The sequence below is a fragment of the Protopterus annectens genome, chromosome 8.part0 (genome assembly GCF_019279795.1).
Source record: "Protopterus annectens isolate FY-2018-M chromosome 8.part0, PAN1.0, whole genome shotgun sequence".
Classification (NCBI taxonomy): Eukaryota; Metazoa; Chordata; order Ceratodontiformes; family Protopteridae; genus Protopterus; species Protopterus annectens.
In genome coordinates, this window is record NC_056741.1 from 244,717,099 (window position 1) to 244,729,938 (window position 12,840).

Genomic DNA, 12,840 nt, shown 5'->3' on the forward strand with positions numbered 1-12,840 from the left:
CTTCTTAGCTCAGTAATGATGTTTTTAAGTGCATACCTCTAAACTTCTTAGCTCAGTAATGATGCTGATCTAAGGAGCATATCTCACAGCTCAGTAATGATGCTAATCTTAAGTGCATACCTCTGAACTTCTTAGCTCAGTAATGATACTGATCTAAGGAGCATATCTCACAGCTTCTTAGCTCAGTAATGATGCTTTTAAGTGCATACCTCTGAACTTCTTAGCTCAGTAATGATGCTGATCTAAGGAGCATATCTCACAGCTCAGTAATGATGCTAATCTTAAGTGCATACCTCTGAACTTCTTAGCTCAGTAATGATACTGATCTAAGGAGCATATCTCACAGCTTCTTAGCTCAGTAATGATGCTTTTAAGTGCATACCTCTGAACTTCTTAGCTCAGTAATGATACTGATCTAAGGAGCATATCTCGCAGCTCAGTAATGATGCTAATCTTAAGTGCATACCTCTGAACTTCTTAGCTCAGTAATGATATTGACCTAAGGAGCACATCTCACAGCTTCTTAGCTCAGTAATGATGTTTGTAAGTGCATACCTCTAAACTTCTTAGCTCAGTAATGATGCTGATCTAAGGAGCATATCTCACAGCTCAGTAATGATGCTAATCTTAAGTGCATACCTCTGAACTTCTTAGCTCAGTAATGATGTTGATCTTCAACAATAGTTTTATTTACTGACAAAAATTATTAGTGGTTTGTCAGACAACTGCACTCTGATGTCCAAAAACTGTATATAATCATGTATACTCTAATGAAATTTAAGGAAAGTTGAGAGGTATTTGTGGGAGCGTTTTTTGTTGGACAGATGCCCTTTTATTTTTTTTTTACTAAGAAGGGCAAGTTGAGGAAGGAAAGAAGTCAGGGAAGTAACAGGTGTGTAAGAGGGGAAGGGTAGGTTGCAGGCTAAGGCAGGGTATGGCATAACACACTGAGGGAGGGGGAAGTCAATGGTGAAGGAAACATTAGTCATTATGTTATTTGTCATAGAAGACATACAATGTTAAGCATGGGCAGAAGGCCTGGTGCTTCCAGAAGTGATGTCTGTCACCAGAGATACAAATTTGCAATGGCTGTGGCAACCTCTAACATTGTACACTACCTTACACTGCCTGAACAAGGGCATCTGGATGTCGCTGTGCAGCATTTCAACATTTCTACATCATTCTGCTATGTTGTTTGGCCTCATTATCATATGTGGAACTTCATTATGCTGTCATTAGCATAAAGCATGGCCAACCATGTTATTTCTGCTGGTTGTGTTGTGTGGCTTGGGTTTCTACATAGCACACACCTGCTTGTCATCACTATTCACTCAAAGTCATTTTCAATGATGCAGCTACGTTTTATAAATTCTGAATGTTTAAAACACGGGTGATAATGTTTGTTAATAGTTTGCTTCAATGCACTCTTTTACCAGAACTTGCATAAAAAATGGACTGATTTAGCCAACCAGGAATTATGAAAAAAGTAATTTAACAAAATGCAGTCATATAAACTATGATAAATGTGCCAATGTTTTATTTTAATTGCAACTCCTCTCATTAAATAAACTATTATTATAAAAATGCACATTCTGGGATGTATACTGTATGCCTGGCTGTGCTTTACTCTTCCTCCTCATCATCTTTCTGTGGAATCTGTCCTGTCAAAGCACAGTGCTGCCAAACGGTACTCTGAAGCATAGCTACTGACACAAGTCTCTGTATAGTACATTTCATTTTTTATGAATGCATTCGCGTGACCATGAAAATATGCAAACTATTAGATATGAACTCTGGATTTATTTTTTAACAAAATAATATCTGTGACAATTTTCTTTCTGTTCTTGTATTTTCAGACACATTTACCACAAAGACATCTGTGCTGATTCTGACTCCACCTTCTGAAACTATTATGGCAAGACATTCTGTACCGTTAGTATGTCTAGTCACCGGTATAAGATCTGCAACAGTCCACATTTCCTGGAATGTTTCTGGAAGCCTGATGGAGGGATTGCATTCTTCGGTGAGAGAGAACCAGGAAACCTTCAGTATCAGGAGTCAGATTACAATCCCAGCTGCAGACTGGACCAGTGGAATTCTGTGCACCTGTCAAGTACAGTTTAACTCTTCAGGAACCCCAATTCAAAAAACAGTTTCCTTCAAGAGAGGTATGAATACATTTTCACAATCCTAAGGAATTATGTATTTTCATTAAGATAAAAATATTTTTTGTAACTGTAGTTAGCATGCACTTCACAGCTCGTACATTGGATCATGTTGGAATGGTGCTACAAGACATTTACCCATCCCAGATGCAGAGAGCTCTGAATGCCACAAAACTGAATCTCAGATGTGCCAAGCTAAAAATTACATTACTGTTTTTTATCATTATTATTAGTATTATGGTAGGGGCTTCATAAGTCACTGTTTTTTTTCTCCCCTCTGCTCTTCTCATTCACTTTGACCATGGCAGGTGAGGAAATTAAGGACACTGGTGCATCATCATGCTGCACAGTGGGAGTGTGCCCTAGGACACTGGTGCAGCATCATGCTGCACAGTGTGAATGTACCCTAGGACACTGGTGCAGCATCATGCTGCACAGTGGGAATGTGCCCTAGGACACTGGTGCAGCATCATGTTGCACAGTGGGAATGTGCCCTAGGACACTGGTGCAGCATCATGCTGCACAGTGGGAATGTGCCCTAGGACACTGGTGCAGCATCATGTTGCACAGTGGGAATGTGCCCTGGGACACTGGTGCAGCATCATGCTGCACAGTGGGAAGTGTGCACTAGAACACTGGTGCAGCATTATGCTGCACAGTGGGGAGTGTGCCCTAGGACACTGATGCAGCATCATGCTGCACAGAGGGGAGTATGCCCTAGGACACTGGTGCAGCATCATGTTGCACAGTGGGAATGTGCCCTAGGACACTGGTGCAGCATCATGCTGCGCAGTGGGCAGTGTGCCCTAGGACACTGATGCAGCATCATGCTGCACAGTGGGAAGTATGCCCTAGGACACTGGTGCAGCATCATGTTGCACAGTGGGAATGTGCCCTAGGACACTGGTGCAGCATCATGCTGCACAATGGGGAGTGTGCCCTAGAACACTGGTGCAGCATCATGTTGCACAGTGGGAATGTGCCCTAGGACACTGGTGCAGCATCATGTTGCACAGTGGGAATGTGCCCTAGGACACTGGTGCAGCATCATGTTGCACAGTGGGGAGTGTGCCCTAGGACACTGGTGCAGCATCATGCTGCACAGTGGGGAGTGTGCCCTAGGACACTGGTGCAACATTGTACTGCACAGTGGAGAGTGTGTCCTAGGACACTGGTGCAGCATCGTGCTGCACAGTGTAGAGTGTGTCCTAGCATACTGGTGCAGCATCATGCTGCACAGTGGGGAGTGTGCCCTAGGACACTGGTGCAGCATCATGGAGTGTGCCCTAGGACATTGGTGCAGCATCATGCTGCACAGTGGGGATAGTGCCCTAGGACACTGGTGCAGCATCATGTTGCACAGTGGGAATGTGCCCTAGGACACTGGTGCAGCATCATGCTGCACAGTGGGGAGTGTTCCCTAGGACACTGGTGCAGCATCATGTTGCACAGTGGGAATGTGCCCTAGGACACTGGTGCAGTATCATGTTGCACAGTGGGGAGTGTGCCCTAGGACACTGGTGCAGCATCATGTTGCACAGTGGGAATGTGCCCTAGGACACTGGTGCAGCATCATGTTGCACAGTGGGGAGTGTGCCCTAGGACACTGGTGCAGCATCATGTTGCACAGTGGGAATGTGCCCTAGGACACTGGTGCAGCATCATGTTGCACAGTGGGAATGTGCCCTAGGACACTGGTGCAGCATCATGCTGCACAGTGGGGAGTTTGCCCTAGGACACTGATGCAGTATCATGCTGCACAGTGGGAATGTGCCCTAGGACACTGGTGCAGCATCATGTTGCACAGTGGGGAGTGTGCCCTAGGACACTGGTGCAGCATCATGCTGCACAGTGGGGAGTGTGCCCTAGGACTCTGGTGCAGCATCATGCTGCATAGTGGGGAGTGTGCCCTAGGACACTGGTGCAGCATCGTACTGCACAGTGGAGAGTGTGTCCTAGGACACTGGTGCAGCATCGTGCTGCACAGTGTGGAGTGTGTCCTAGCATACTGGTGCAGCATCATGCTGCACAGTGGGGAGTGTGCCCTAGGACACTGGTGCAGCATCATGGAGTGTGCCCTAGGACATTGGTGCAGCATCATGCTGCACAGTGGGGATTGTGCACTAGAACACTGGTGCAGCATCATGTTGCACAGTGGGGAGTGTGCCCTAGGATACTTGTGCAGCATCATGCTGCACAGTGAGGGGTGTATCCTAAGACACTGGTGCAGCATCATGCTGCACAGTGGGGAGTGTGCCCTAGGACACTGGTGCAGCATCATGCTGCACAGTGGGGAGTGTGCCCTAGGATACTTGTGCAGCATCATGCTGCACAGTGAGGAGTGTTCCCTTGGACACTGGTGCAGCATCATGCTGCACAGTGGGGAGTGTGCCCTAGGACACTGATGCAGCATCATGCTGCACAGTGGGGAGTATGCCCTAGGACACTGGTGCAGCATCATACTGCATAGTGGGGAGTGCGCTCTAGGACACTGGTGCAGCATCATGCTGCACAGTTGGGACTGTGCCCTAGCACGCTTGTGCAGCATCATGCTGCACAGTGGGGAGTGTGCCCTAGGACACTTGTGCAGCATCATGTTGCACAGTGGAGAGTGTGCCCTAGGACATTGGTGCAGCATCATGCTGCACAGTGGGGAGTGTGCCTTAGGACACTGGTGCAGCATCATGCTGCACAGTGAGGAGTGCGTAGGACACTTGTGCAGCATCATGCTGCACAGTGGGGAGTGTGCCCTAGGACATTGCTGCAGCATCATGCCACACAGTGATAAAGCAAACAAACTAAGAGCCAACAGAACAGAAGGACTCAAACTGTAAAACCAATTCCAAGAAAGCCACAACAACATTGTTTATTCTTTGGAACTGGTTTTACAGTTCAAATCACACTGGTGAAGCATCATGCTCCACATTTGGGAGTGTGCCCTAGCACACTGGTGCAGCATCGTGCTGCACAGTGGGGAGTGTGCCCTATGTCACTGGTGTAGCATCATGCTGCACAATGGGGAGTGTGCCCTAGGAGACTGGTGTAGCATTATAATACACAGTGGGAAGTGTGCCCTAACTCCCATTCCCTCAAAATAACCTTGGCAGCTCTGCAATCTCTGCATTTGGGAATTACATTCTCATTTCAATGCACACGGAACCTCCCAGTTGAGCAGAACTCCATTCATGCAGCACAGAGCTTGCTAGGCTTGATGCTGCATATTACAACAATTCTTTAGGCTGCCTCCCTCCATCAAGGGTGGGCAACCTAACAGTGGCCACTCACTGCCTTCCTTCCTCGTAGCGTCTCCAGCACTTGTGTTGCTATTAAGGGCTGTATCTAGCTGTGCCATGGGGGCTTTCTACGTCAACGCTTATCTGACGTCTTTGACAGCATGACATCTTTATGCTTTCTATGCTTTCTATATCTCAGACGTTTACCTAAGCAAAATTATAAGACACTCTGTATTTCCATCTCCCAAGCTGGGTTTGCCAGCTCTCCAGTACTTGGAACAATCAGAACCTGTCAAGGAAGTGAGCTGAAAGCATATCACTGCTGTCCACAGAGGAAGAAGTTCTTATGGGTGAGTTATGGCCTTAATACATCTCTTTTACATAATTGCCTAACTGCAGATTGTTGACAGTGAGGCATGACCTGGGTGATGCATCTACCCTGGGCCCTGAGCAGACATCCATTCTCTGTCAGCCCAGCAGTCTTTCTATAAGTCCTGATCTCCACCAGAACCGAAGAGATACTACCCACCATCAGAGTTAACCCCCCCCCCTTCAAGAATAGGCATGCGCATCCTTCCTTGCCTACTCTACAAGCTCCTGAACCAATACCTGAACTGGGATCACCTAGGTCATAATCAGGGCTTTATCTGTCTATGCCACTGGCAAGATACATTATTTTATTTACTTTTTTTTTTTCTTCAGTTATTCTTGGCTCCCTCAAAACAGACTATCAGCCACTTCTCAATCATCAGGTCTACTAAACCCTCCCAGCCTCCCTTTGACTTACTTTGACTTCAGATCAAAGCCAAAAGGAGACTAAGGAATCCTGAGACAGCAACACACTTCTGCCAAGGGAGTGTAAACCTGGAGTATTACTATGTGAACAGGAAGGGCAGGGAGTGTATAGCAGAAAGGAGCTGGGAGGGAAGGAGGCTGTGAGAATGGAGTATTAGTATGGGAACAGGAAGGACAGGGAGACTATAGTAGGATGAAGCTGGGAGGGAAGGAGGCTGTGAGATGGGATTATTAGTATGGGAACAGGAAGGACAGGGAGACTATAGTAGGAAGGCGCTGGGAGGGAAGGAGGCTGTGAGACGAGATTATTAGTATGGGAACAGGAAGGACAGGGAGACTATAGTAGGAAGGAGCTGCGAGGGAAGGAGGCTGTGAGACAAGATTATTAGTATGTGAACAGGAAGGACAGGGATACTATAGTAGGAAGGAGCTGGGATGGAAGGAGGCTGTGAGACTGGATTATTAGTATGGGAACAGGAAGGACAGGGAGACTATAGTAGGAAGGAGATGGGAGGGAAGGAGGCTGTGAGACAGGAGTATTAATGTAGGGACAAGGAGGACAGGGACTGTTTAGATCTACTGGGAAAAGGATAGAGCTGTGAGGGGTCATGGAAGGGAGAATTGAATTGGGGAGCTTATTATTTTGTTAAAGTCTGTGAGGTCCTAGTTTCTCAAGGGGTTTGTCTTCCAGGATTTGGCATTATCAAAGTATACAGCACCTTTTATCGTTTTCCAGAATAATTTAGGATTAAAGGGTTTTGAAGTAAGTTGACCTTTAAGTATCTTGCTTTGGCTCCTTTAATTTCAAGTTTGCATTGCTTCCTGGGAGTAAGAGAAGGTGTGAGTTAGTCTTGGCTATTGGCAGCTTTCTAGAACTTCCAGGCTCTGTCTCTGGAGTTCAATAAGATTTTGAGAGATGGTGTAATCCATGGGCCATGTTTGTCATGAACGTTTAGTTATTGGGAAATGTTTACCTAGAACAGCTGTAACATAAGAGTTAAAAGGTTGTAGGGCAACATTGAAGTCAGTGGATTGAAACATTTGGGATCAGTCAGTGTTGTACAAGTCAGCCCTAACTACATCCACTTTACTTTCTGAAATGGATCTGGTACATAGGATGATGGGAAGAAAGGAATGGGGTTTTAAAGGAACATGTAACTTCAATTGGGATTACATTTCATATTATTAATCCCACGAAGGACATTAGATATAAGCAGGTCAAAAAGGAAGGTAACATTAAATCTACTAGGGGTATTAATAGCTGCTGTAGGTTATACTGGGAAAGGAAAGCTTTAATTTTTCTATGTCTTTCAGATAGCATGTCAAGACGGAAGTCTCCTAAAATAATAAAAATTAAAAAACAATCCACCACAATCTCTCATGCCCATTAAATACTGTACTTTCTTTTCACCACTGCATGTGGAATCACATACCATCACACTTTTTTTCTTTTGTAGACAGCTCCATAAGTTTGTGTTGTTGAGTCACTGTGTCTGATGGACTACATCTGAAGAATAATTGATTTGTGAATTAAATCTATGTTGGTCATACATAAAGATTTTATTTTAATTTTAATGAGTGTGAAAATAAATCCACAATTTTCCAGTCTATTGAAGATTATGTTTTTTTCCCCACTGGGATCAGTATCATATATAGCCAAACTTTTATTTTGTAGATATATTCTTTTTATTTTACAGTCAGTGTCCTTCTGTCCTGGTATTCTGGTGTGGACTATGCTACAGCATAAAAATTCCTAATTTGTGATATTCCAAATTAAATCACTTTGTATTTTTGTACCAGTTAAGTATTTACTGTTGTTGGTCTGTCATTTTAACTTTAGTTTTCTTATTTGCTCATACGTAAGCATGGTATAATTAAAGTACAACATATAAACATATATTAATTATAACAGCAATAAATATAGGAAAAAACTGAAATAAAGATAAAAGACAAAACAGCACATAGAAATTGCAGTATAACTACTTAATGAATAAGTGGTAAACTGAAGCAATTTAACAGTTAGAAAAAGTCACAAGCCAAAATGTGAGATACACTGAAGAATAATAAAATAAGTGATGACAAACTGTAAAATGTGGTCATCTAAAATTAAACAGCTGAAGAATTTTGCAATAAAGGTATCAGTGGCTGAGTAAAACATAAGTATCACCTAAATGTTTAATTAACAATTGAAAATACATTGAATATTTGAGGAAAACACATTAGTTTTCCGTCTCCATAATGTAAAACAATAGCTGACAAAATGTAGATAAAAATCTCTTCTGATAAAAAATTAATATTGATTAATGGACAAACAGCCAAAATATGCAAGGAGTCATTCCATTAATGTATAACAGACTGCGGCATCATGGGATAGCAGCAATCAAAGGCAAAGTATTGACAGAGATGATGTTAACAACTAAAGTGGCATCTGGCAAAGGACAGAGGACAGATGTTCAGTGATCAAAGTGAGGAAACTCCCCCAAGTCCTGCCAAAGAAAATACACTAAAACCAAATCCACAAACAGAAGGCAGGCAGACAAGGGCAGTCAAAGACAAAATATAGGATGGCCAAACTGGTGATCCAGGATGATGCTTCACAAAAGATTCCACAAATGTTGTCCAAAAGCACCAAAGAAGAAAGATGAAAGGCATAATCAGCATGGTGGTTCAGTTGTCAAGATCGGTCTTCCATCTCCACTGTAAGGAATTCAGTTCTGACCTCTGGTAACTGCTTATGTGAAGTTTAAATGTTCTCCCCATGTCTGTGTACCTCTGGGTACTCCGTTTTCTTTCCACAGCTCAAAAATCTGATACTTGATTTACAGCACTAAACTTTCCATACACATATTTAATTTACCATGCCCTTGTGGCCCAGAGTCATGCCTAAAAGGAGTCTAAGGATCAGTTCACTTATCCAAATAACAAATGAATAAATTAAAAATTAAATGGATCCAGCAACAAAACTGCATTAACAAAATGCACTTACTGGAAGACAGATATGGAAAATCCAAAGGAACACATTCATAAATGATCATCTAGCAAATGTCAATGATCAAGTTTCCAGCCTTTCCACTGGCACATCAGAACAAATCTGGACAGAAAATGATAGTCAATATACCTCTCAACTTCTTTTCTGATGATTTCTTGATAAAGCCAAAAATAATGATGATACAAAGGCCCAAAGTTAGGATCATTTTTTTAAATATGACCCTAATTCACTTAGAAGGTAATAGAACAACAGATTTTGATCAGCATGAATTTACGTGAACTACAGAAACTCTAATGTCTGACATTATTGACTGACTGCAATCTCAAAATCAAGGACGACTGAATAATATGTCATACAATATTGAAAAAAAGGACTACCAAATAATTCCAATCCTGTTAAGTGATCTGGGATTCATGCCTCAAAGAATTCCTCATAGATGTAAAAACTATCACCACATCATAAAAGGAGACCAGTATAACAGGTTAAAGGCATTCACCTCTTCAAACCAAGAAAATTATTCAATTAATCAACTATATACAATACATCAAGCTCATTGAAAGCTATATTACAAGGTATAAGACCAACAATTTGGGCTAGGCAGCCAGTACTGCCATCTTAACCTTCCAAATCCATTGCAAACTCACATTTATTTTACTAATGGTAATAAAAGTGTTCATCACGGTGCAGGCCATGAAAGATTATTATTGACTGTCAACCTGGGTGCTCAAATCTCTTATGGCCCTTTCAGTGTTCAGTGGGTTCCCATCAATGTGGTAATTCATGGGAAATTAGTTTTTTTCCAAAGGGGATGATAACACATTTTTTGGCATGAAGCTTCAGGCCATGGTTCCAACACCAGTGAGGCCCTTTTGTGGGATGTCTGCATCATTTGGGGAGTTGACAATGACTCCAAGCTTGCAGTCATCAGTGAACTTGGTCAGCCAAAGTCCATCTGTGCTGGCCTGGACTTCTGAGAAGTAGATGCCAAACAGGAGAGGGCCCAAGACCAAGTCCTGTGGGACTCCACTCATGACTGGTTGGCATTCTGACTTGGGATCCACAACTTTCACTCTGTGGGTCCTGTCTGTGAGCCAATTTGCAACCCACCTAGTGATGTAAGGATTGATGCCTAGTTTGGTGAGTTTATCAATGATACCTGAGTGAGGAATGGTATCAAAGGCCTTGACCAGGTTGAGGTAAGCTGTATGCACTGCCTTACCCTCATCCACGCACTGCCTTACCCTCATCCACAGTGTTGGTGACTGGTCAGGTTCAGCAGGCAGGATCTCCCCTTGACAAAGCCAAGCTGTGTGGGGTCAAGAGTTTGGAGAATGTCTATATCTTTGTTAAGCAGGTCCATGATGATGTGCTCCATAGCTTTGCATACCAGACTCATCAGGCTAATGGGGTGATAGTTTCCAGGGTCTGTAGTTGCTCCCCCTTTATGGAGCAAGATGACTGTAACAGTATGCCATTCATTAGGGACAATACCTGAGGTAAGGCTGTGATTGAACAGGGCACACAGATGTGGTGCCAGTTCATTTTGTAGCTCATGAAGGATGCAGCCAGGAATATTATTAGGTCCCATGGACACTGTATTCTTGGCTTTGGACAATGCAGCTTTTACCTGTGCCACAGAAATGGTGGGTACCAGGCTTTCTTCTGGTATTGTGATAGGGCCCTTGGGTGGGGGTGGGGGGGTAAAGTTGGCACTGAATCTGTCAGCCAGTATGTTGGCTATATCTGTTGGCTCAGTATAGGAAGTGAATTTGTGCAATAACTCAGAGCAAATCAGGGTATTGCCTTTAAGTTTTTTGATATAGCTATAGAAGGCTTTGTGGTTGTTTTTGGTGTCAGCCGCAATTCTGCCTTCATAGCTGGCTTTAGAGGATTTGATAAGGGATCTCAGCTTTTTGTTGAGACTGATAAGGGAGCTGCAAGGCATCACTGATAATGGATAACATGCTGCAAAAAGGGGCACCCAAGTTTCATGAAAAGTGACGGGAAAATTATGTCAACACTGATAAACAGAGGAATTATATAAAAACGTAATCTCTCTATGCCCTTCCCCAAAACTTGTGCATTTTTATTATATTCTAAGTTGATGCAAATGGTGCGTGTGGAGTTGGTTACCAAATACACCTTAGTCAGGTGCCAAAAAACAAATGAATTCCCTGCCCTTAAAGGAAAACTCCACCCTAGAACTCAAAAAACATATTTTTTCCATTCTATCTTTGTTTTCGAGCTATTTTAATGCCTCAAAATCACTCCAAGTGCTTATTTTACAATTATAATGTGTTTCTCTCAAAATGGCAGATGATGGGGCCTGCCTTGCTAACGTGATCTTATTTTCTTACTTTCCTTCCTTCTTCCCAGAATACATTTCAAGTCCTCTTTATATGACTCATGGCAGACATAAGGAAGTGGTGCTGTTTTCTCATGCCATTAAAATATAATGGCAGGACTGTGAAGCACTGTCATCTAAACACACCTTCTGTAAAAGAGCTGCTTCTCTGTTTACCTGACTGAGCCTCATTTAGCTATCTGTCAGAGCTTGTTCTATGCTATAAATAGCTGTTAGCTACTTGCAGCAAAAGAAAGCAGATAAAAAAGCAGTTTTTTTGTAAGAGGAGTCTTTTGTAGTCCTAACAAACTTGATAAACCCTCCCCCATACTCTCATGCTGAGGTGTGAAAACTCTCACCGCAGTAAATAATCCTTGCTGTACATTTAGAAGTGACAGGTAGTAGGACTCTAAACTTAGTCTTTCTGCTACTTCCCAATGCCTTCAGTGGGAGGATTTTTCTCTCTCATGAATGATGCAGACTTAAAATGTACAGGGCGGGACAGAATACTAATATCACCTGTTTAAGCTTGTAGAGCCTTGAAGTTGTTTATATAAAAAACGGAGGAAGACCCCTTCATCTGTGGGTGAAGGTGCAAAGCTCACCAAAAACCAACATTACATATATGTACAGATAAAAGTTTTGCTTTATATTCTTCCTGTAATTGAACAAGAAAACCCATCACATCTCTAGTGAAACAGCTTCAGTATAAGACAGCTGCAAAGTATCATGCCTAGAGAAACTAAATGACTGAGTTTAAAAAAAGTAATTTATCAGACTTCATCATACCATATATTCCACTTCCTCTTCCCTACTGTGTGCATGTAATCAGGTTTCATAATTGTTTAATTGCTCATATTTGAGCAGTGGAGACAGACTCCAAATAGATGGCAGGTTCTGGTACCTTTTGTGGTGTAAGCAAAGGCTCGGGACATGAATTAATGATTTACATGTTGCATTTGTGCATCAAAGACATAGCTGCCAAACTAGGGATGAATTTCTGCTTCCCCATCCAATTGTCCAAGTTACACTTGAATCAGGTTAGGGAAGCCTGTTCCAGAGATGTGGTAGCCTCTCTGGGATATATACCTGTCCCTCTAGCACATCCTATTTATATCACAGGCATGGTTTAAGTCTTTAAAATGGGTAATTATGGTGCTGTTTGTTTTGCGGATATGCAGGAAATCCATCAGAATGGGAATTGAAGATGCCTCATATTTCAGGCATAGATCACCCCTCAACAGCATGTAGGAGACAGAATACAGGCAAAGGCTTTGAGGTAGACTGTACAGGACATGTTATTTGCAACATAGT

At 42.8% G+C, this 12,840-nt stretch overlaps 1 protein-coding gene across 1 annotated transcript in view; it reads left to right on the forward strand.

Moving 5' to 3' along the window:
- LOC122808211 (M1-specific T cell receptor beta chain-like) overlaps positions 1-12,840 on the forward strand; it is a 39,682-nt gene that overhangs the window by 19,970 nt on the left and 6,872 nt on the right. The window contains exon 4 of the mRNA XM_044079176.1: positions 1,857-2,168. Within this exon, the coding sequence (XP_043935111.1) occupies positions 1,857-2,168 (312 nt within the window). The remainder of the gene's footprint in view (positions 1-1,856; positions 2,169-12,840) is intronic.